This window comes from Sapajus apella, unplaced genomic scaffold (genome assembly GCF_009761245.1).
Source record: "Sapajus apella isolate SASKATOON/1434 unplaced genomic scaffold, GSC_monkey_1.0 scaffold48, whole genome shotgun sequence".
Classification (NCBI taxonomy): domain Eukaryota; kingdom Metazoa; phylum Chordata; class Mammalia; order Primates; family Cebidae; genus Sapajus; species Sapajus apella.
The window spans coordinates 9,620,456-9,644,262 of record NW_022436988.1 but is presented as its reverse complement, the minus strand read 5'-3'; the positions used below and the strand labels follow the sequence as shown (position 1 = coordinate 9,644,262).

The window sequence follows — 23,807 nt, the reverse complement described above, 5'->3', positions numbered from 1 at the left end:
AGACAAATAAGCCATTTATGCACACGTTAACTTATGCACACATAAAGTTTCTTTCTATGTAACTAATCTGGCAAATCAGTTCATATTCTTTAGCTTAACAGTATCTAGCAAAACGAGGCATACGCTGTCTCCATTGTACAGATAATTGTGATTTACCTGTGGCACAGTTTAATGGTTTAACAAATAAAACACCTCACATATTTCCCAGTACTTGCCATTACTATTGTATTTAAGAAAAAGGGTAACAAATAACTACCTTAAATCTCTCTTAGAATTAAAAAAAAAATCCTCACAAAGTTCAAGTTGTAATAAAAAGAATTGTTAATCAGCCAGGTTAACAAAAAAAGAGGTGAAGAAAAAGAATTCTGGCCAGGCCCAGTGGAGGAGGGTCAGAGGCCAGGAGTTCAAGACCAGCCTGGGCAACATAATGAGACTCTGTCTCTACAAAAAAGTAAAAAATTAGCCAGGTTTGGTGGCACACGCCCGTAATCCCAGCACCTCAGGAGGCTGAGGTGGGAAGATCATTTGAGCCCAGGCAGTTAAGGCTGGAGTGAACCGTGATCATTCCACTGTACTCAGCTTGGGTAACAGAAGGAGACCCTGTCAGAAAGAAAAGTAAAAAAGGAAGGAAGAAAGAAGGAAGGGAGGGAAAAAGGAAGAGAGAAGGGAAGGAAGGGAAGGAAAGGGAGGGAGGGAAGAGAGGGAAGGGAGGGAAAAGAGGGAAGAGAGAGAAAAGAGGGAAGTGGGGAGGGAGGGAGAGAGGGAGGGAGGAAGGAAGGAAGGAAGGAAATTCTAGCCACGAATGGTGGCTCATGTCTGTAATCCCAGCATTTTGAGGAGGCTGATGTGAGAGGATCACTTGAGTCCAGGAGTTCACGACCAGCCTGGGCAATATAGTGAGACATTGTTGTCTCTACAACAACAACAACAATCCTCAAAAAATTAACCCAGCGTGGTGGCATGTTCCAGCTACTTGGGAGGCTGAGGTGGGTGTATTGCTTGAGCCTGGGAGGTAGAGGTTGCAGTGAGCTGAGATCACGCCACTGCACTCCAGCCTGGGTGACAGAGCTTACTCATTCAGGTGTTTCAGGAAAAACATAAGAAATGGTTTCTCTTACATAACTTACTTTCAAGGACACTGACCTCATGGCCCTACCTCAGAATTAAAAGAAAACATTTTCATTAGTAAACTTATTAATACAATATTTTACTGTCTAAATTATTTTTAAAAATATAATCTTTTATTTTCCCTTTTATATACAATCATCAAAAAGCAGCCAAATGCCCCTAAACTTCATTTTTTTGCTGCTACAAACATAATCATTAATTCCAGTAGTGAAAACTTAATTATCTGGGGCTTAGCTTTCCATTTAAAAAAATTTTCCCTCTGCCTTTTGCTTCTCCAGCTCTCTCATCATTCGATTGTCCTTGTTACGTGTTAATACCACCACCAGGAAGCACAGCGAAGCACAGCCCAGCACAGCCCAGCACAGCACAGCAGACTATTCTGGTCAATGTTCAGCAGGCAAGGCTGAAACTAATGGTTGTTAACACCCCATTAGGTGATCTACCTGTGAGTTCAGACAGAAACTACCAGTAATGAACTTAAATTATAACGAAGACGAGTCCATCCTTCTTCTGATAATGATTACAGAGTGGCTCAGCAACTGAATTTCTTTGGACAAGTAAGGACAAGCTATAGAACCCAAGAGGCTGAGTAACAAGATGCCATTTTCTTCTGCGAGACCAATGCATAGATTTCAGAAAGAGAGTAAAGGTCATTTTGTACCAAAAAAAACCCCCAAGAAATAAAAAAAAAAAAACAAAACTAACACTACAATATCCACCTTACTTAAGAGATCATAAAATTTTTTAGAAAGATGATAATTTCTTTCTTTTTTTTAAACCAAGAGATAAAAGCAAGAAAAAGATGACAATTTCTATTGCTGTTCTCAGGCATTAAAACTGGCAGATACGGGAAAAAAATGTTAATACAGAGAATTAGACCTACCATACCCTGGACTGAAATGAAGATCATATAGCAGGACTTACATACAGACACAAGTAAAGAAGTACTGACGCCAACACCACGAGAGTCATCTTTGCACACTCGTTTAATGAATAGTCTTATAATTCAAAAGAATGGAAACTCAATTACTATTATAGGGTTTTATCATTAGATATTCACGGTAGACTCTAATCTCATTTCCTTTCATCCCTGAGATTCTCCAACTATTACATTAAACAAAAGCAATTACCTTTTTGATAATCATTTTTTAAAAAGAAAAGAAAAAAGCAAATAGAAAAATATATATATATATATATATATATATACACACACACACATACGTACATATACAATTTTTTTTTCCTAGACAAAGTCTTGCTCTGTCGCCTAGGCTGGAGTGCAGTGGCACCATCTAGGCTCACCGCAACCTCCGCCTCCTGGGTTCAAGAGATTCTCCTGCCTCAGCGTCCTGAGTAGCTGGGATTACAGGTACGCACCACCACACCCAGCAAATATTTTGTGTTTTTAGTAGAGACAGGGTTTCACCATGTTGGCCAAGCTGGTCTCAAACTCCTGACCTCATGATCTACCTGCCTCAGTCTCCCAAAGTGCTAGGATTACAGGCATGAGCCACTGCACCCGGCCAGAAAAATATTTAAGGAGGAAACACAGGTATAGAAACTCAGGTCTCCACACAGAAGGATTCTACTCTGTACTTCCTCATTGTCTCTGAATGAATGTTGCCCCTTGGGGGAGCTACTTTCAATTGCTGGCAAAGAAAGGCTGGATATAGGTCAAATCCTATTAGCAGGAACTAATTAAAGTACAAATTATTTGGGTGTGTAAGAATTCTGCCACGAGTGATGAGGCGAGGGCCAGGGTCTTTGTTGTTGGGGCTTTTCTCTTAGCGTGACAACTGCTAAGGGTCAAAATCTTTAAGTGCGTAACTTAACAGCAGCATTCCTTTACATTGCTTCCCCTTCCCCAGCATACGGCAGCCTTCCAATTGCACAGGAAAGTTATCCTCAGTCTGCACACTGAAGCACTCTTTCAGGAAATCAAAAACCGTAAAAAAGTTCAGGAAAACCCAACTCTCCCTCCCCCTCACCACGGGAGCTCTTTTCAGAACAAAGTAACGAAAAGTAAAAACCCTGAAAAATGGGATTTTGCACACACACACGTTATATATTTTGCATGCTTAAAATTTCTCTTAAAAGGCATTTGAATTGAAGCAACAAAATATGTTTATCTTAAGGCCGGAGAGGCCGGACAGGTCGGACATGGGGGCTCATGCCTGTAATCCAAGCACTTTGGAGGTCAAGGCAGGCAGATCACCTGAGATTGGGAGTTCAAGACCAGCCTGACCAACATGGCGAAACCCCGTCTTTATTAAAAAAAAAAAAGGACGGACAATTAATGGCTTATAAACTATCAGAAAATAAGTTGGCTGCTGAAATACAAAACAGGGAGTTCAAACATAGGCTTTCAAAGGGCCACGAAATTTCTCACAAATACAGATTAGTGTGTCCATGAATGAGTATGTGCAGATATATACTGTTTTGCTGGGGAGAGGGTATACAGCTTCCTCAAAGAGGCCCTGGTTTAGAAAAAGCAAGGTTAAACAACTGTAATCAAGTAAGTCATTTGCAATTATTCTTTAAGTAAATTTAATTACACAGCAGATACCGGGTTATTTAACTCAAGCAGTGAAAACAACAGACTACGAGAGCACACCTCCTACCTCTGTGTCCCAGGAATCCTGAAAGACAGGGTTTCTGCTACTCCGTTTGGTCTGGGGGGGAAGATGGTTGTCTTCTTCATTGCCATTCCTTCTCCTTTTCCTGAAATTAGATCACAAGGAGAAAAAAAAATCCGAATGACTGATGTTTTGGACACTTGAATTGCAAACCATGACAACATATAAATCTGCCCTCTCGCCTGAGAAAATATAATTCGCCAGATGATATCCCAATAGGTTATAAGCTGGAAGTACACCATCACTGGACACTAAGTGCAAAAATGCAAGATAACAGCAGTAAGGTCAAGCTTAAATCAGTAAAACTCACTTCTAAAAAGAAGCTTAACAATTTTAAATGTCTGTTGGGACTAAAATAAGAACAGGAAGAGGTTAATGACTAAGCTTTCAACCTCTACCTAATGAAGGTTTTCTTCTTTCTGCACTCCCCGAAATTACAATTCCGAGTTACCTAATTGTACTCCCTTCCATGTGACAACATTTGAAATACTGTGTTGTGGCTGCCTTTGCCTATTTGCCCTGAAAACCTTTATAAAGGCACCTCCTGGTCACATTAACCTGATCATTCCGGCAACAGTAGCTAGTATTATGATAAAACAATGACTTCACTAGATTGTTACTAAGCATGAGCTGCTTAAAATGTCCAGGTTTAAAGAAAAATCACACGTTTCTTAGGCACATGCAGGAGGGACCAAATTTGCATGTACTCTACGCAAGAATTATGTGCTGTCAAAAAGATTTCTGAAACCATTAGAAAACAGAAATAAAGGAGGTATAATTTTAAATCAAATTGCCTAGAACTGTACTGTCAAATATGGTAGCCACTAGCCACATATGGTTATTTACATTGAAATTAACCTAAAATTAACCATCCAGTTCCTAGGTCACAGCAGCCCTGTTTGTAGTGCTCAGTGGCCACGTGTAGCTCGTGGCTACTGCGCTGACCAGCACAGATAAAGGACATGCTCATCACTGCAGAACGTTCTCCTGAGCAGCACAGGCTAGAGGTCTGTATGTACACAGCAGCAGCATCTATTATAAAACCCTTAGAGTTTTCACTCTCTATAGTTAAGAGACAAAAGGCTAGTATGGACATACAGTTTTTGGAAAGCATTTAAATTTGGAGGATATACTGTCTTCTATATAATTACATACTTTCTATGTGAGTAGGGTGGCTTACAGCGGCAGGCCTTTAGGTTTTGAGTTGAGGTCTGAATATTGGAGAAACTAAATGACCATCCTGTACTCTGTACTCTGCAACATTCTGAATAGGTCTAACTTTAATAATGAGTATGGATCCCAGCTTAAGTTTGGAATAATAAAGAGTGAGTGTGTGGTTCTGATAAAGCTTCAGCCGTCCTGCAGTGGGCTACATAATTTACCTCATTCTAAGACATCATTTCTGCTCCCTACCTTTTTCTTAGATCAGATCTTAGCTGCACATTACTTTGAAGTAATTGGAGGTTAAAAAAAAATAGATGAATATCAGGTTTTAATACTCATTAAATGGATGTGCTTTTATCATACATTTGAACCAAGAAACTGCTAATTTCATCCTAATATGATCAGAGAGTTTTCATGGGAGCGTTCTACAGAGGCAAAGCAATGACTGCTGGGAGGCCAGTTGACACCCAAAGAGAAACTCATTTGAGTAAGCAGCAGCTGCTGGCCCCCAAACACTCATTTTATCAGCATGCCGACAGCTGATTGGGCTTTGGGCTGCTGAGTCACTCTAACCAAACTTATGAGCCTGATCAAAATTTGCCATCTCCTCATTTATAATGGAGAATAGATCTTCCCAGAGACAAGACTATGACAAGGAGGTTGCATGGCAGAAGCAGGGTAAGAACAAAAAAGAAGAGCTGGTTTTGTGGATTTCAACTAATTTCTGGGAGAGCCACAGGAACTATCCCTGCCTCGTAAGTTATTTGATCTCTCAAGGTACCAGAATAATCTCTTCAGGCTGTTGGTGGCCTTCTCCTTTCGATGTTACCAGATTAAGAATGAGTCCTACCCGTTCTTCGTTTGCCTTTTTCTAGGCTCTTAGCAGATCTCATCCTTGAAACATTCTTTTCTTTTTTTTTTTTTTTTTGAGACGGAGTTTCACTCATGTTACCCAGGCTGGAGTGCAATGGCGTGATCTCGGCTCACAGCAACCTCCGCCTCCTGGGTTCAGGCAATTCTCCTGCCTCAGCCTCCTGAGTAGCTGGGATTACAGGCACGCACCACCATGCCCAGCTAATTTTTGTAGTTTTAGTAGAGACGGGGTTTCACCATGTTGACCAGGATGGTCTCGATCTCTTGACCTTGTGATCCACCCGCCTCGGCCTCCCAAAGTGCTGGGATTACAGGCTTGAGCCACCGCGCCCAACCGAAACATTCTTTTCAATAATGGTGTCAACAACTGGCAAGATCACAGCTTCATGCTCAACCCTATCGGTTCAATCAATCAGATTTCAGTTTTTGGCATTAATGCCACAGACCAGATTATAATTTTAGCAGGTACCCCTAATGGTTATATTCTCCCCTAACCATCTAGGTGCAAATTACGGGTTAGCAACTGTTAGTTCTAAAGATGGTTGATTCCATCACATTGCATTATTTGATTTCTCTCCAACCTTCCTGTCTTCTCCTAAAGACTGGGCATAGAAGTAATCTTAAGATGGAAACTAGTAGTTTTCAAACTTTATTTTAAAAAGCAGTAGAACTCGTTTTTTTCTTACTGTAAAAAGTACTCTCTACATAAAGAGATAAAGGATCTGTTAAAGTAGGGACTCCCAGTTGGGTGAGGTGGCTCACGCCCATAATCCCAGCACTTTGGGAGGCTGAGGCGGGTAGGTCCCTTGAGCCCAGGAGTTCAAGATAGCCTGGGCAATATGGGGAATCCCATCTCTACAAAAAATACAAAGATTAGCTGGGTGTGGTAGCTCACACTGTGGTTCCAGCTACTCAGAACGCTGAAGTGTGAAGATCCCCTGAGCCTGGGGAGGCTGAGGCTGCAGTGAGGCATGATTGGGCCACTACTCCATCCTGGTCGACAGAGTAAGATTCTGTCAATCAATCAGTCAATCAATCAACCAATCAATAAATAAGCAGGGACTCTCTCACCACACATCTACCTCTCTGTGGCTATCCAATCTACTGTAGGACAGCCTGAAAAACCACAGTATTTTTTTATTTTTTGTGACTGAGTTTCGTTCTTATTACCCAGGCTGGAGTGCAGTGGTACAATCTCAGCTCACTGCAACCTCTGCCTTCTGGATTGAAGCGATTCTCCGGTCTCAGCCTCCCAAGTAGCTGGGATTACAGGTCCGCCACCACACCCGCCTAATTTTTGTGTTTTTAGTAGAGATGGGGTTTCACCATGTTTACCAGGCTGGTCTTGAACTCCTGACCTCATGATCCACCCGCCTTGGCCTCCCAAAGTGCTAGAATTACAGGCGTGAGCCACTGCACCCGGCCCCTCAGGATACTTTTCAGAACTTCAATCCCATGAAATAACTATTTTAGAGAAGGATCCTTGTGGAAAGACCGTAACATGAAGAGCCGATGAAAACATGAAGCATGAAAAGATCCAGCAGTAGTCTACCAAGGCAATCCTATGATCCATCTTTATTCACTTAAACCCGAGACCACTATGGAATAAAGGAAGGAAAAGTGAACCTGTAGGACCCGTGTAAATCAAATGATCTCTCTAAATCCATTTCTTCATTCGGAAAAATGAGCGTGTTTGGACTTCATTCTGAGGTAACCCTTCCCAACTTTCTCCTCCACATATTCTTGCAGAGGAAATTAAAAACGAGAAAAAAAATCAAGAAATCCCAACTTAGTCCGTACTCTAGAAGTACATGTCAAGCACAGAACCTCTAAATTAAAGACCCGGCTCCCGAGGCCAGCCAGGCTCCCTTGGGAAAGTAGCGAGTGCGTCGCGATGAAATCCTACCTCCCGCCTTCGGAGTCAAACGGCCCCGCATCCAAACAGTTTAGAATCCCGCCTGTTTTAAATGCTACAGTCCAGAGAGGCTGCACAACCCACCTTGGGCATCTGCCCTTCTGTGTTCACAACCGTCCGGAACCCAAGTTATTCGGTCTAACCTAATCCCTCCCTGCCGAGGAGTTAAGCCCAACCTTTCTTTCTGACCTTGGGGAGCCGGCAGCTCCCCGCCCGGTGCCCTCCCAAAAGCCTTAGGGGGCTCCCCCTCCAAGATCAGACGTTTCTCCCATCCCCCCACTCTCCTAAATATAGGACAGGGAAGCTTTAGGGCCACCATCCCTCTTCCGGGACCGATCACTTTTCGTTCCAAATAGGGAAAGATGGAGGTGGGGGAGACGGAAGGGCGGGAGACCTGGACCCCCGAGAGTCACCTTCCAGCTACCCACAGGAACCAAGCATCCGATCACTCGAGCATCCCTCTCCCCTCCTCCCCCGGCCCGCAGTGAGCCCCACAGGGAGCCCCGCCGGGTCCACCCTTACTCCGACCCCCGTTTCGCGCAGCCCCTCAGCTCCATCTCCCAGATCCTCAGGCAACGAGTGGAAAGGGGGTCCCTACCCTCTCACCTGGGACGGAGGCGCTCGCTCATGGCAGCTGGCGGAGGGAAGCTACGCGGCGCCGCTCCGCGAGAAGAGGGAACAGAGGGGGTTGTGTTTCGGCGTCCGCCACGCCCACCCCCTCGGGCCTTGGCTCTCGCAGCCGCTCGGGTGGACGCAGCCGGTGGTGAGTACCCCTCAGTCGGACCTGTACCACCGCTACTTCCGGCGTCTGCTCCGCGCCCCCCCATGTCGCCGCCGCCGTGGTACCGCCCTCTCGCGGCTGCGCAGTGGCGCGATCCCGGCCGCTTCGACCGGTAACCCCGCCCACGGGAAGAGGCGGGCTCGGAGCGGGAGGAGCGACTCGGAGCATCTGGGAGAAAGGACCTCTCTGAGGGTGGCCGAAGCGTTCGCCTGTTCACAGCCAACGGAGGGTAGGGTATAAAAGTCAAGCCAGGTTTCAAATAAATTAAATTATGTCATAATAATATCACACAAGTATTTAAGTTGAATTCATGTGAGGTAATATGTTTTTAAAAATAGGCGGGCCCATTAGGCAGTGGTGCAGATGGCCTGACGCGGGGCTCTGGCCGGGGGTTGGGCAGGCGCTGGGGGGGATACCCTGGGGGGCTTGTCGTCCGGGCCACCGCTTTCAGGTCTTCCGAGGTGAGGCCTGTTCTCTGTGGTGGACTTCCAAGGGTGGGGTTGGCTTCCAAGGGTGGGGTTGCCTTCCGCGGCCCACGTTCTAAGACTGGGGGAAACTGTCCTGAGCGGAGAAGGGAGGGCATAGGGTGCCGGGCGAGGGTATCGGGTATTGGGTGCTGGGGCCGGCGGAAAGTCTTCCCGAAACCGCAGGAGGGACCCTGAACCCCTCAGTGGGGTTGCAGGAACGCCGGCCCCTGACCCAGGAGCTGCCGGGCCAACCCCATGCACTCCGCTAGGCAGAATCGAAACAGCTTTCTGGGAAAGGAAGAGTGCGGGGAGGTGGGCAGGCTGGTAGCGCGGCAGGAGGAGGGAAAAGCGGCTGGAGAGCGCTGGAAGTGAGGGTGAGGATGAAAGGAACCGTGAGGATTAAAGGAACCAGGAGGTCCTCCTTGAGCCCGGAGGCTGGCGGGGGGCGGAGGGGGCGCGCGGGTCTTAACTCTGTTTTCCGGACCCTGTGTTTGTATTTGGTTCGGTACTTTGCCGCATTTACTCACTGTGCGTGCTGCCGAGTCACCTGTCTGATCGTGTCTTACACAGGCTGACATTCACGTTTCATTCCGCCACACCCGGGAACGGTGATCCGGAAGCATGGGCATCCGGGAGAAGTACTCGCAAAACTAGCATCCTCCTAGAAGAGCGCGGGTAAGAAAACAGACACCCACGTGTAGACGTTACCGTGAGAACGTACAGAGATCTTTCAAGTAGGATTGAGTGTGAGATGGATTAGAGGCAGAAACGTCTAGCAGGTGTCAAGCCTTTCTAACCTTGTTAGCCAAAGGTCCATGGACTGGCTTCATTTTTGTATAGTTTTGTAAACAAACGGTCTATGGCTTTCATCGTGTTGTCGATGTGTACCTCCAAAGAATGATGGCTCACGCCTGTAATCCCAACATTTTGGGAGGCTGAGGCGGGTGGATCAGTTGAGGTCAGAAGTTCGAGACCAGCCTGACCAACATGGTGAAACCCCATCTCTACTAAAAATACTAAAATTAGCCGGGCGTAGTGGCATGCATCTGTAATCCCAGCTATTCGGAAGGCTGAGGCAGGAGAACCACTTGAACCGGGGAGGCAGAGGTTTCAGTGAGCCGAGATCGTGCCACTGCGCTCCAGCCTGAGCGACAAAGCAAGACTCCGTCTCAAACAAACAAACAACAAAGTAAGAATGATTACTGTAATCTGTTGACAGAAAACAGTTTTGTTTTGAATGACTTTGTACAGGATAAGATGGCTCTGTTGCTTTAATAAATGCATTGGTCAGGATTGGGTGTATTTTGGAAGTGGTTTCAGTGTTTCAGTCACACTTTTTAATCTCTTTGGTGGTCAGAAGATATTATCAGTTGTAGTACTGAATAATATTTAAACGTTTATATCTAGAGAAAGAATTCATTCAACAAATATTGTATGTCAGCTCAGTGCTAGGTTTTTACATACAGCTGTGCACAGGATATGTTTCTTCCTCTCTGGAAGTTTACAGAGAGAATAAGAAATATAGAAAGGAAATAACTTTCAACTAAACTTTGGAATTAAACATTTTCTTTCTGGACTCTAACAGAAAGATACATATGTAATGGTATGTTTTTTAAAAATTTTTACATGGTATATATTTAACAAAGATGTCAAACTAAACAAATTTGCCTACAATCTATTGTACTATAACTGTGAAAAATAGGACTGTGTCCTTACCATGTATATATTTGTGCATTATACATACATTTTATATGTCTTTGTGTATATATATGCATATTACTAATTAAATGTTAGTAGAATTTCATTTGTCATTCTTAGATTGTGGGAGTTCTCATATTTTCTTTTTACACCTCAGTGAATCTTCCATATATCACTTTGAAAACCTCTGCTGTAATCGGTAAATCTTTGGCCGGGCGCAGTGACTCACGCCTGTAATCCCAGCACTTTGGGAGGCTGAGGCAGACAGATTGCCGGAACTCAGGAGTTTGAGATCAGCCTGGGCAACATGGCCCTGTCTCTACTAAAATACAGAACATTAGCTACATGTGGTGGCATGCCCCTGTAGTCTCAGCTACTTGGGAGGCTGAGGCAAGAGAATTGCTTAAACCTAGGAGGTGGAGGTTGTAGTGAGCTGAGATTGTGCCACCGCACTCCAGCTTGGGTGACAGAGCAAGACTCTTGTTATCAAAATAAATAAATAACCTTTGGTTCCTGGCCTGAGTTTTTTATTCTTTACCATTCTGTCCTTGAATAATGTATTTAGGGGTCTTAAAACAATTTTTCATACTCATGTAATGTCTAGTTGACTTCCGTAACCTTAAGTAGCAAACATCTAGCTTGTTCCAAATGAATTTAAAAGATCCAATGCATAAGTAAAATATTAATATTTACAAACTATGTGCTCCTCATAATCTGACATTTACCTTTTTCAGGAATAGGATGAGTGATAATCCATCCAGAATGGAAGTGTGCCCTTATTGTAAGAAGCCATTTAAACGATTAAAATCCCACTTGCCATACTGTAAGATGATAGGACCAACCATACCTACTGAACAAAAAGTTTATCAGTCCAAGCCTACTTCACTCCCACATGCTAAAAAAATGAAAGGGCCAATCAAAGTTGTTGTAATTAAAGCTAAAGGGAAAGAGTTAGAGAAAGAGAATGAAGAAAGAAATTCTAAGTTGATGATGGACAAACCAGAACAGACAGTGAAGTCCTTTCCACTACCTGTTGTTGGTTTGGGAAGAGCAACTACTACAGAGGCAGATAAAGACAGCAAGAATCCAACCCAACCATCCTTCAAAATGCCCAAAAATGCTAAGCCGAAGACTGCTTTCCAAGAAGAAACCAAGGCTCAGTTTTATGCAGCAGAGAACACCTCTCCTAAAAGACAACTTGCAACAGATCTGCCTGAATCAGGAGAAAGTCAATGTCATCCTTCAGAAGCTGGAGCATCTTTACTGGTTGGCTCAATAGAACCTTCTTTGTCAAATCAAGATAGAAAATATTCCTCAACTATACCTAATCATATACAAACTACCTCTTGTGATCTGCTATTGGACAAAATTGATCCCCAAAGACAGGAACTTCTAGTAAAATTACTAGACGGGCCCACTGAGGATTGTCATAGTTCTCCGAAGAATGCCAGTGATGGGGTTAAAAGGGTAAGAACATCATTGTCAAGCAATAAGAGAGATTCCAAAGGCAGGGATCACCTCTCAGGAGTCCCTGCTGATGTTCGAGTCACTGAGACTCCAGAAAAGAATACAGAATCACTCATTTTAAGCCTTAAAATGAGCTCATTAGGTAAAATCCAAGTCATGGAGAACCAAGAGAAAGGACTTACGCTTGGAGCAGAGATGTGTGGGAGCAAAAAAAATGCAGAGAAAAGTGTGTCCGCAACAGAAAAGCAGGAATGGACTGCCTTAAGCCATGGCTCTGAGAACTTCAGCACCAAGGATTCAGCCACAGGAAAGAAGTCTCAAGGTGAAGGACCACATTTAAGTTTGTTCATTCCAAGGGAGACAACTTACGAGTTTCATTCTGTATCACAGCCAAGTGGTCAAAGTCTTGCTTCTCTAGCTACAAAATTTCTTCAAGAAGAGAAAGCAGAAGCCTGGAGTCATAATCATGTTCCTGGTGTCAAGGCATTAATGGAGAGTCCTGAGGGACAGGTATCTCTGGAGCCCAAATCAGTCCGTCAGTTCCAAGCATCACGCACTGGGTGCCAGAGCCCTTTACATTCAACCGAGCATCACACTCCTCAGAGTCCCTTCACCAATCATGCTGCAGCTGCTGGCAGGAAGCCCCTTCCTAGCTGCATGGGGCTGGAGTGGTTTCCAGAGCTCTATCCTGGTTACCTTGGACTGGGGGTGTTGCCAGGGAAGCCTCAGTATTGGAATGCAGTGTCGCAGAAGCCACAACTTACCAGTCCACAGGGGAAAACACTCTCACAAGGTAAACAAGCTTATTTTCAAGGGCCATCTGTCCCATCCAAAATGCTATCTCTACCATTTGAATTTATAAGGGTCAAAATACTAACATTTTCAATCATTTAGCTTATTTTCATCTAGGCATGCCAGTGAACTGCACATAAAATTGTCCTGAAAGAGGCTGGGTGCAGTGGCTGATGCCTGTAATCTAAGCACTTTGGTCAGGAGGCTAAAGTCGGGGAATCACCTGAGCCCGGGGAAGTCAGGGCTGCAGTGAGCCATGTATATGATGTCACTTCACTGTAGCCTGGGCGATGGGAGTGAGATCCTGTCTTAAAAAAAAAAGTCTTAAAAACATTACTTCTTGCTTTAGGGGTCAGTAGTCGTGGTTTATCCCTCTGTTTCTCTCCCCCAAGTGTTGAAAGTTGCACTAGTTGAACGTTGCACTAGTTTGCAGTAGGCTGGTGATACTGAAAGCAGTTGAAAGAAAGAATAGAATAAGCACTGTGTTCAGAATCCAGTCAGGACCAGGTTGTACAAGAAATAGGTTCTAGGTTTATGGGCAATTTCAACATCTAGGCATTGAGAGTAGCAAAGAATGATGCAGGTAAAACTAGCCAAGTAAGAGGGCAGGCAAGGCAGGTAAGTGGAGGTGGAGGCTCAGGAAAACATTTTGCAAATGATCTCATAGTCACTGAACCTCTATTTGCCTGGTCTCAAAATGGATGTGTACTAAGAGCAGAGCATTGCTAGTCCAAAGCTACTTTTTTTTTTTTGAAATGGAGTCTCGCTCTGTTGCCAGGATAGAGTGCAGTGGTGTGATCTCGGCTCACTGCAACCTCCGCCTCCTGGGTTCAAGTGATTCTCCTGTCTCAGCTTCCCCAGTAGATGGGACTACAGGCACACGCCACCACACCCAGCTAATTTTTGTATTTTTAGTAGAGACAGGGTCTCACCATGTTGGCCAGGATGGTCTCGATCTCTTGACCTTGTGATCTACCCACCTCAACCTCCCAAAGTGTTGGGATTATAGGTGTGAGCCACCGCACCCTCCCCAAAGCTACATTTTCTTTAACTGCCTTCTATAAGCAGGCCTAATGTCTAAACCTTTTTATACAAACTTGTAGTCACAAAGTCAAGCCCCTTCTCTATAATAAACACATTTAATCATATTAACATTTGTGTTGCTTTGTGGTTTTCAGCGTGCCTTTTTATTTATTTTTTTGAGATGGAGTCTCACTTTGTCACCCAGACTGGAGTACAGTGGCATGATCTTGACTCACTGCAACCTCCACCTCCCGGGTTCAAGCAGTTCTCCTGCCTCAGCCTCCCGAGTAGCTGGCATTACAGGCATGCACCACGACACCCATCTAATTTTTGTGTTTTTTAATAGAGTCGGGGTTTCATCATGTTGGTCAGGCTGGTCTCGAATTCCTGACCTCAGGTGATTCACTCGCCTCGCCCTCCCAAAGTGCTGAGATTATAGATCTGAGCCACTGTGCCCAGCATGTATTTTTTTTATTTTGGCCACACAACTCTGAGAGGTGGGCAGAATGAATTTATCCCTATTTTGCAGATGATGAAACAGGCACAAAGCGAATAAGTCATTTGTCCAAGTTCGTGTTGCCAAGAAACAGTAGAGCTGCAAGGAGAACCTAGTTTCCTGAGGCCTAGTTTAATCCTGTCCACTAAACTGTGTTGTAGAAAATACACCATGACTAAAACCACGTTGTTATAGTGCCACACTTTTCTGTGTGTTTTTCAGTTGCGAATGCACATACTCGCTCCATGATAAATCACTCTAGCAAGTTGAAGGACTTTTGTAGTTTCTGTACTATCTTTTTAGTGCTTAGGAGTGTCCTTGATAAGCACTTTCCATTTTAGAGGGAAAAAGGGAGGGACCTGACGTTTGACTATCATTATGCTACATGCATTACATTATCTCATTTAATCCTCGTAACAGCTCTGAGGTGACATCACTGTCCCGCCCTGTTATTCCTCATGAGGAATCTGAGCTTCAGACATCTTAAGTGACTTGCCTATATCTGTGCAGTAAGTGACAGAATCAGGATTCAAATCCAGGCTCATCTGACTCTACTAATTATCCTAGGCAGTAAACCTCAAGAGTTTAAAGACCACCGATAGAAGTCAATACCTTGTTTGCCATGTTACCGATCCATTTCACTGTTAGGTTCGAAGAATATAGTAATAAGATACAGTAACTTAAAATATTAAATTAGCAACATTATGAGATAGCATGTAGGCGGGGAAATACAAGTTTTTTCTTCAGTAAGTTCCTTCCAAATGGTGAAAAACTATTTTATTTCCTTTTATTGCTTATAGTCTATAACTAATAAATGCTATGCTTAGTTCAGTACTTCTATATCAGATGGTAAATTAGGTATAATCATCATAGGGCCTCTACTTTTGAAAAATTATTGAAGTTGGATCCGGGATCAGTATTCAGACTCTGATGTTACCACCAAACGAACAGAAGATACCAGAGGAGAGAAACCCTAGGATCATGTCAAGCCCTGATCCCTCCTTTGGCCAAGGACTTCAAGGCCACGTCAGTCTACAGGGATTAAAAGGTAGTGCTGGCCGGGCGCGGTGGCTCACGCCTGTAATCCCAGCACTTCGGGAGGCCGAGGCAGGTGGATCACGAGGTCAGGAGTTCGAGACCAGCCTGGCCAACATAGTGAAATCCCATCTCTACTAAAAATACAAAAATTAGCCAGGTGTGTTGGCACGAGCCTGTAATCCCAGCTACTGGGGAGGCTGAGGCAAGAGAATCACTTGAACCTGGGAGGTGGCAGTTGCAGTGAGCTGAGCCATGCCATTGCACTTCAGCCTGGGTGACAAGAATGAGACTCTGTCAAAAAAAAAAAAAAAGAAGGTAATGCCATTGGCTCCTGAAAAGCTTTGTAATTTCACCAGGTAATGGCTATCCAAAGGCTGCAAATTAGAGTTGAGTTTTACTGGAATCTGCACAAGAGAATAGGCTATATACCCTTTCTCACTCAGGCAAGACCTTTGATAAGTCATTTGCCCTTCTCAGGAAGCCAGCTCCTTTGATAAGGAAAGGCAGGGCCAGTGAGCTAACAGTGACTAAATTAACTGTTAGCTTAATCAGGACAGGCCAGTAGGCTCACCCGATTGGAGAAAGCAGGGCACGGCATCTTTTTCCTCAAATTTTTTCCAAGATGAATGGACTTTTTTTTTAAAGGGACTAACCTTCACCTTGCAAAAGAATTATCTTCTGTCCAATTTCCTGGAAGCCAACATAATTCTTTTCATTGTTCTTTAACATCTTTAACATCCACAGCAACGGTTACTATACCTGCTAAACCTGTTAATCGGTGTTTAATTTATTGTTTATCCTGACTAACAAAACCAAGACTAGAGAACTGCCAGTCGTAGAGATTACCTAGCATTAAACACGGAGAAAGCCATGTGCAGGAGAAACGTGATAAGGCGAATAAGCCCTCTTTTCTGGTTCTGCTTAAGTTATGCATGTACTGAACATATATAGGAAATGATGCTGGCCAGTAATAGCGATAGGGTAATAGAACAGGCATGTTGACTGTGGACAAGTTGCAGTCATTTATTATAGTAGAAAGTCATGCTTTTGGCTAAAACGTTTAGCCGGTCCTAGAAGATGTGAAAGAGGCCAGGCGCAGTGGCTCACGCCTGTAATCCCAACCCTTTGGGAAGCTGGGGTGGGAAGATCACATGAGGTCAGGAGTTTGAAACCAGCCTGGCCAACATGGTGAAACCGTGTCTCTACTAAAAATACAAAAATTAGCTTGGTGTGATAGCACATGCCTGTAATCCCAGCTACTCGGGAGGCTGAGGCAGGAAAATTGTTTGAACCTAGGAGGCGGAGGTTGCACTCTGAGCTGAGATCAAGCCACTGCACTCCACCCTGGGCAACAGCGAGACTCTGTCTCCAAAAAAAAAAAAAATTATGTAAAAGACCCACTTCATGAAGCACATGCACATGAATCACCGGGCCAGGGTACTCATCAGACTAAAAATAAGTAGAGGTCCTGATTTTCAGGGGATTTCCCTTGGCCTTTTGAAAAACCCTTTTCAACCCAGAATTGATTTGACTTTCAACACTTAGCTGCAGTTCAAAGCAGAAATCTTTAATGCACCTGTTTAGAATATGCTTTTCCTGAGGCTTAGCCCTGGAACCTTTGGCACTGGATGTTGGGGAAGGGGGTACACTTTGGTAAACAATGACAGTGACTTCTGTTTGGGACCGTAGTTTCTTTGTTGGAAAGAAGCTCGACTCATATGAGGAATTTGGAACCCCCTACCGGACTTACAACCTTCAGCTTCTCTCTAATGAGGTTCTTGGGAGCTGTACAAAAAGGTGAGGCTGGAGTTTGACTGTTGCATTCTGTTGCTGGTTCCAGGCAGTTGGAAAAGTTTCCCTTTAGGCTGTTATAGCAAGGTTCAAGAGGAGAAGAAAAAGATGTTTAAATGTCTGTTTTCATTTTGGAGTTTGACATAACTGAAAGCACCGAAACTAATAACAACTACCAGGTGTTCCAAAGCTTGTATTTTTTAATACCTACCCCCAGCTTTCCCTTGCCCACATCGATTGCGCCTCCTCCCAAAGCCAGGACTCTAAACATCAAGTTAACCTCCTCCCACTAAAGATTTTAGCCAAGCTCCTAAAACAAGAGTAACTAATTTGAATCTAGTCACGTTGCGGTTCCTTGATGTTAGTTAGCTGTTATGTGTTTAAAATATGTGTGTGTAAATTCTCTGAATTACAGTTCCATCACCCAAGCTAACTGGGAAAACTTGAATGACTCGCGGATACTGACCCTAGTTCGGGTCGCTGTAACAAGCCATGTTTCCTTCTGAACAGGCTGGATCAGGTGCAACACCACCATAAGGAAGAGTGGAGTGGGCAGCATCACGATGCTCTTCACTGGGTACTTCATCCTGTGTTGTAGCTGGAGTTTCAGGCGTCTGAGTAAGCCTTTCTATATTTCCAGCCTAAATAACAGGTCCCATTCCATTAATGAGGACTTCTGAGGGATTCTCTGAATTGCTTTTCCTTTTATAGTTTTGCAGTATCTGACATGCCCTGGCGAATGAGCTATTACCTGGGGACTCTGGGGTTTTATTAGAGGTTTGGTTGTAACAGCCTGTATAAGATTTAATTAGAATTTACATAATTGCCCTTGTCCTCCGTTTCATCTTGTCACTTATTTGTCTTGTTTTTTTCTTCCTTATAGCTGCTAGGGTTTTTTCTGGCTTTTTTTTTTTTTTTTGAGACAATATCACTCTTATCGCCCAGACTGGAGTACAGTGGCACGATCTCAGCTCACTGCAACCTCCACCTCCCGGATTCAAGTGATTTCTCCTGCCTCAGCTTCCCAAGTAGCTGGGATTACAGACACGCACCACCACGCCCGGCTAATTTTATATTTTTAGTAGAGATGGGGTTTCTCCATGTTGGTCAGGCTGGTCTTGAAATCCTGACCTCAGGTGACCCACCTGTCTCAGCCTCCCAAAGGGCTGGGATTTGTACAATCAAAAACCAGTATTTTGGGGCTGGGCTTGGTGGCTCACACCTATAATCCCAGCACTTTGGGAGGCCAAGGTGGGCAGATTACCTGAGGTCAAGAGTTTAAGACCAGCCTGGCCAATGTGGTGAAACCCTGTCTCTACTCAAAATATAAAAATTAGCTGGGCATGGTGGTGGGCATCTGTGATCCCAGGTACTTGGGAGGCTGAGGCAGGAGAATTGCTTGAACCCAGGAGGTGGAGGTTACAGTAAGCTGAGATCACACCACTGCACTCTAGCCTGGGTGACAAGAGTGAAACTCTACCTCAAAAAAAAAAAAAAAATCAAAATCTGATTCTAATTGGGATTTGATGAAATTGGTGCCTAGTGAGTAGCAGGTAGGTCCGACAGCAGGAACAGGGCCGCAGCACACTCCTGCATGCTGGCTGGGATGGCCTCACCGCCATCCCCTGTACCAGACACCTGGCCATGGGTGAGGAAGAGAAATCCCTTTCTGATCATCCTGCATAAATGGAGAGGCCCAAAACCAAGAGTCATTTCTCCACAGAGAAAAGAGGTTTTACCAATCTGATAGGGATTGTTTGATACCTGGCATGCATGAGTGAATAGAGACTGAAGAAAGTGAAACCAGCTTCTCACTGTGCATAATACTCTATTTCCAGGCTTATAAAACAAAAATAGCACAGAACGATCTGTAGAGGCAAGAGATAGCAGCAGTCATTGGAAGTGGCCTCTTGGATCCTTACATTTGTCTCTGTTTATCCAAAGAGCTGCCGCGCTGGCGTAAGTAGTGTTGACCTGGACATCACTTAAAGCTCTGGAACAGCAAAGGGCGCACGGTGGAGACGACTGCACTACATACTTAACAATTGAAAAACGTGTGATATTTGGGACAGGGAGAGGGAGTGAGAAAAAATAAAATTATTGGAATCTAAAACAACGATATAGGAAGTAAATGTATTATTAACGTAGACAGATCTGGTTCTATCTGGATGTTCTTGGCTTGCTGTCAAGAGCAACTGAGAATTAGAGAAAACTAGTTTTGTTTAATCTTAAAGTTATATTCAAGGAGATGTGAAGATGACAAAGTTCATCATTAAAACTGAGAAGTTAGGCCGGGCGCGGTGGCTCAAGCCTGTAATCCCAGCACTTTGGGAGGCCGATGCGGGTGGATCACGAGGTCAAGAGATCGAGACCATCCTGGTCAACATGGTGAAACCCCGTCTCTACCAAAAATACAAAAAAATTAGCTGGGCATGGTGGTGCGTGCCTGTAATCCCAGCTACTCAGGAGGCTGAGGCAGGAGAATTGCCTGAACCCAGGAGGCGGAGGTTGCGGTGAGCCGAGATCGCGCCATTGCACTCCAGCCTGGGTAACGAGAGCGAAACTCCGTCTCAAAAAAAAAAAAAAAAAAAAACTGAGAAGTTATTCCTCAATAAAAGCTAGTATCTCATTACCATTCATCTGTATGAGATACCAGACTTGTACCTACATGTTGATACAGGAAAGTTATCTGAATTGGCAGAAAATGAGCCCACATCAGGCCCTTCCCCTTAGATTCTTTGGGGCCCTTAACCAGATCTTGGTAGGTGTGAGAAACACAACAGCTAAGGATGGGCATTTGAGCTGTAGGTAAGCCTGTGAAAAACCTTACAATATGTTTTAAGCTGATTTTTAAAATAACACACTAAATACAATGTTAAATCACATTTTATACATCTTAATTGAGTATAGTAGTGAACAGGTGGTTAATTTATCATCTCTTCCTGGAAGCTTTTAAGAATCCTACCCCATCCCTTCTCAAGAGTTTCTGTGCATTACTGAGAAATTCCTCTCAGTTTGTTAGGGTTATTTTGGCCGCTGGATTTTCAGTGTCTCTTCATCTCATCAAACTATTCAGTGTCCAATTTTTTAAATATATATATATTTCTCTCTCTATATATATATATATATACATATATATTTTATATATATATAATATATAGAGAGAGAGTGAGTTGTGTTTCTCACACCTACCAAGATCTGGTCAAGGGCCCCAAAGAATCTAAGGGGAAGGTCCTGATGTGGGCTCATTTTCTGCCAAATATATATATATATATATAATTTTTTTTTTTTTTTGAGATGGAGTTTCACTGGTTACCCAGGCTGGAGTGCAGTGGCACAATCTTGGCTCACCGCAACCTCCGCCTCCTGGGTTCAAGCGATTCTGTCACCTCAGCCTCCCAAGTAGCTGAGGTTACAGGCACGCACCACAACACCAGGCTAATTTTGTATTTTTAGTATAAACGGGGTTTCTCCATGTTGGTCAGGCTGGTCTCAAACTCCTGACCTCAGGTGATCCACCATCCAAAGTGCTGGGATTACACGTGTGAGCCACTGCACCTGGCCTTCAGTGTCTAATTTTTTGATTTTTGCTTTGGCCTATAGAGAGGATACTTACAGGTAGAAAGAGCTTTGAGGAAATTTAGGCAGCATCAATGGATAAGTGTTTCCCCAACCTCCTTTCTAATGTAGAGGGTTAGTTATATGTCACACACACACCCCGTCTCAGCCTTGCTGGTAGTATGCTCATGCCAAAATACATGCAGTCAGTTCCTCTTATGTCCCAGCTCTCTTAAAACTATGGGAACGCCAGGGGCAGTGGTTCACAACTGTAATCCCAGCACTTTGGGAGGCCAAGGTGGGCAGATCACTTGAGCCCAGGAGTTCAAGACCGGCCTGTGCAACATGGTGAAACCCATCTCTACCAAAAAAAAAAAAAAAAAAAAGTAAAACATAGCCGAGCTTAGTGGCACATGCCTGTAGCCCCAGCTACTCAGGAGGCTGAGGCAGGAGAATCACTTGAGCCCAGGAGGTGGAGGCTGCAGTGAGCTGAGATTGTGCCATTGTATTCCAGCCTGGGTGATGGAAATGAAACCTTGTCTCAAAAATCCCCAAAACTACAGGAAAGCCAGGGTGCTGTTCCATGCCAGCATGTGTTGACTTGTATGTTGTGTCTCTCTCAAAGCTGGAATGCTGGATCTACTATTTACCTACCTTTTCTTTTTTCTTTTTTTTTTTTTATTAAGAAGTGCACAGTGACACTTTTTTTTTAAATTAAGTACTTACCTTTTCTATTCCCAAACCCCTCCTCCTTTCCATCCCTAGTGGGAGTAACGTAATTCTGCAACAAATTCTCATAGTTAAGGAAAAGGTATTCAGCAATATATCCCTGTATTCTAGAATTTCCCATAAGGAAAAAAAGTTATAATTGAGGGAGAGAGTTCTATATTCAGTTATTTTAATATTACTAAGAACTTCATTGGAACCTAGAACAGTCTTCCCTGCCGACAGAGCTTTGTGCCCATTCTGCGAATGCTCTTTAGGAGAGATACTTGACAATTTTCTCCACACCTCCCCATGTGTCCTTACTCAAGACCAGAAACTCTGGAGGTGAGAAGGTAGAGAAGAATGACCTTCAGCAATATCCTCCCCAGTCTGCCCAGTTCCCTGGAGCAGGGGCAGCCGACCACCATGGCCCACAGAACAAAGCCAGCCCACTGCCTTGCCTTTGTACAAAAGAACAAGCCCTGCTCATTTGGTTAGGTGGAGTCCATGGCTGTTTCACCCTACAACAGCAAAGTTGAGTAGTTGCAACAGAAGCCATATGCCCTGAAAAGCTGAAAATATTTACTATCTGGCCTTTACAGAAAAACTGTGCCAACCCCTGCCCTGGAAGAGTACGGCACCTCCGTGTGTTGGCGTGGCAAAGACGACTGGGGAGCGCCGCTCAAAAACATGTTTGGATTAGGAAGCGCGTTTAAGTAGGAGAAGCTTTTCGTGACTTGTCTCTAGTGCCTTTGTGCCCGGCGTTGCCCACTGAATTGCCACGTGACACCGAAGTGTAGTGTTAGCATAAAGGGATAGTTTGTCAGACATCAGGGTTTTTATCAAGAACTTTTGTTATCACTGCTATAAACTAGTATCACTTGTCATAATCAGAATGCTAAAACATAATGAAAAAGTTGAACTTAGTCACAGTATTTTATATCCCTGAAAATAAATTCCTTAATGAGAATAGAACTATTTAATGATCCATCAGTCCTAAAAAGATATCTGCCTCATATTGCTAAGTTTAAGACAAAGGTGAGATCCTGTATTAATCATTGGTAAGTGCCAAGAATTCTAACTCACATACAGTAGGAAACAAAAACTCTCAACTGACTTTGAATTACATACTGAGAATCCACAAATAAAGTAGTGCGAGTAACTTTCAAGGAGCCATTGGAAACATCTCCACATTCTGGAGTTACTGGAAATGTTGACCAAGTAATGCAGGGAAAGGCTTCTCTCTGCTCATTGCTGCCATCTAGGTTGGGAAAATAATCGAAGATGTTTTATCAAATCCTTCAAGAATCTCTCACAATGTTCAGAATAGTTAAAGAGCATTGTCAAGGTAAACTATAGCCACTTGATTCTTTTCTGAGATTTAGATCTAAACAAACCCAGCATGATCAGGGAGTATACGTCACAGCTCTAGTGTGCAATACTGATGGAAACTTGCCTTGTGAAGATAATGTGTTTCATTCATACATGCAAAATTCCTGCAAGTTCATTTGCACAGCCAGTTCCAATCACGTATGTGATCACCAGATTAAAAGCTTCATCCAGAAAGACAAGATTCTTCAAAACGAATAGTGGACACGACTGCTGCCTGCAGAGTCCGGTGCACCTCAGGTGTGAGGTGGGATGACTGCTCATCTCTTAACAGAGCCAAAGAATTAAAAGAATACCTCTAACACGACTTACCATTTTAAACAGCCTTAGAAGTTCCATCTGTTAATATCATGCTGCATGAGGATGGGGTAAAATTCATGTTCTGTCCTGTCCATGGCATTGGTGAGAGCCCCCTAGGTAAGAAGCAATGCTTCGATCTTGCTTCCAGGCAGCAGCTTGAGTTCCCAAGTCTTCCTGCAAGGTGTATGAAAATGCAGCATGAGAATCTGTACATGTAATCCATATTCACCTTCCCATCCATCACACAGAAGAGGCGTGGTGATACCCAGTCTCCTCCATGCTTAAGACATATTTGAAGGTTCTGTTGTTAAAAGCTGGAAATATTTGTGGGCATACTTGAACACCCCAGCTGTAACTCACACGTGGTGTATGTAAGTGGATTAACATTGAGGCTGCCTAGTTTAATCCTGAATAATAGTATCTGAAAGACTGCGCTTATTTGGGAATGTGTAGTTTTTCTAATACACATTAAAATTTAGCTATTAAAAATCATTTTGTTTTATTAGCAGACATTTATACTTTATAGGGAGCCTACATACTATTACCACCACTCTTCATAATAAAAATATTTGTAAAATATAAGAAA

At 43.7% G+C, this 23,807-nt stretch overlaps 2 protein-coding genes across 12 annotated transcripts in view; one reads left to right on the top strand and one right to left on the bottom strand.

Annotated features, from left to right (window-relative positions):
- The window catches only part of FAM104A (family with sequence similarity 104 member A), a 26,117-nt gene extending 17,515 nt beyond the window's left edge, over positions 1-8,602 (bottom strand). The window contains 2 exon segments of the mRNA XM_032241862.1: positions 3,750-3,849; positions 8,323-8,602. Coding sequence (XP_032097753.1) covers positions 3,750-3,849; positions 8,323-8,543 — 321 coding nt within the window. The 5' untranslated portion in view covers positions 8,544-8,602.
- Positions 8,470-23,807, top strand: CUNH17orf80 (chromosome unknown C17orf80 homolog). Of its 11 annotated transcripts, none has more exons than XM_032241857.1 (6): positions 8,470-8,726; positions 9,535-9,639; positions 11,397-12,922; positions 17,168-17,275; positions 17,780-17,887; positions 22,135-23,807. In XM_032241857.1, the coding sequence occupies exons 3-6, from the start codon at positions 11,404-11,406 to the stop codon at positions 22,233-22,235; spliced, it is 1,836 nt and encodes a 611-aa protein (XP_032097748.1). In that variant the 5' UTR covers positions 8,470-8,726; positions 9,535-9,639; positions 11,397-11,403; the 3' UTR covers positions 22,236-23,807. The 11 variants fall into 11 exon arrangements, with proteins under 11 accessions (XP_032097748.1, XP_032097751.1, XP_032097752.1 ...); XM_032241855.1 differs by lacking the exon at positions 8,470-8,726 and adding an exon at positions 8,872-8,958 and having other exon boundaries at positions 22,135-23,803; XM_032241858.1 differs by lacking the exons at positions 8,470-8,726; positions 22,135-23,807 and adding exons at positions 8,872-8,958; positions 19,214-19,390.

Coding starts and splice junctions, on each gene's coding strand:
- CUNH17orf80 (XM_032241857.1), top strand. CDS start 11,404: ATGAGTGATAATCCATCCAGAATGGAAGTGTGCCCTTATTGTAAGAAG. Junction 12,923..17,167: donor GGGGAAAACACTCTCACAAG/GTAAACAAGCTT, acceptor TTGGGACCGTAG/TTTCTTTGTTGGAAAGAAGC. Junction 17,276..17,779: donor CTTGGGAGCTGTACAAAAAG/GTGAGGCTGGAG, acceptor CCTTCTGAACAG/GCTGGATCAGGTGCAACACC.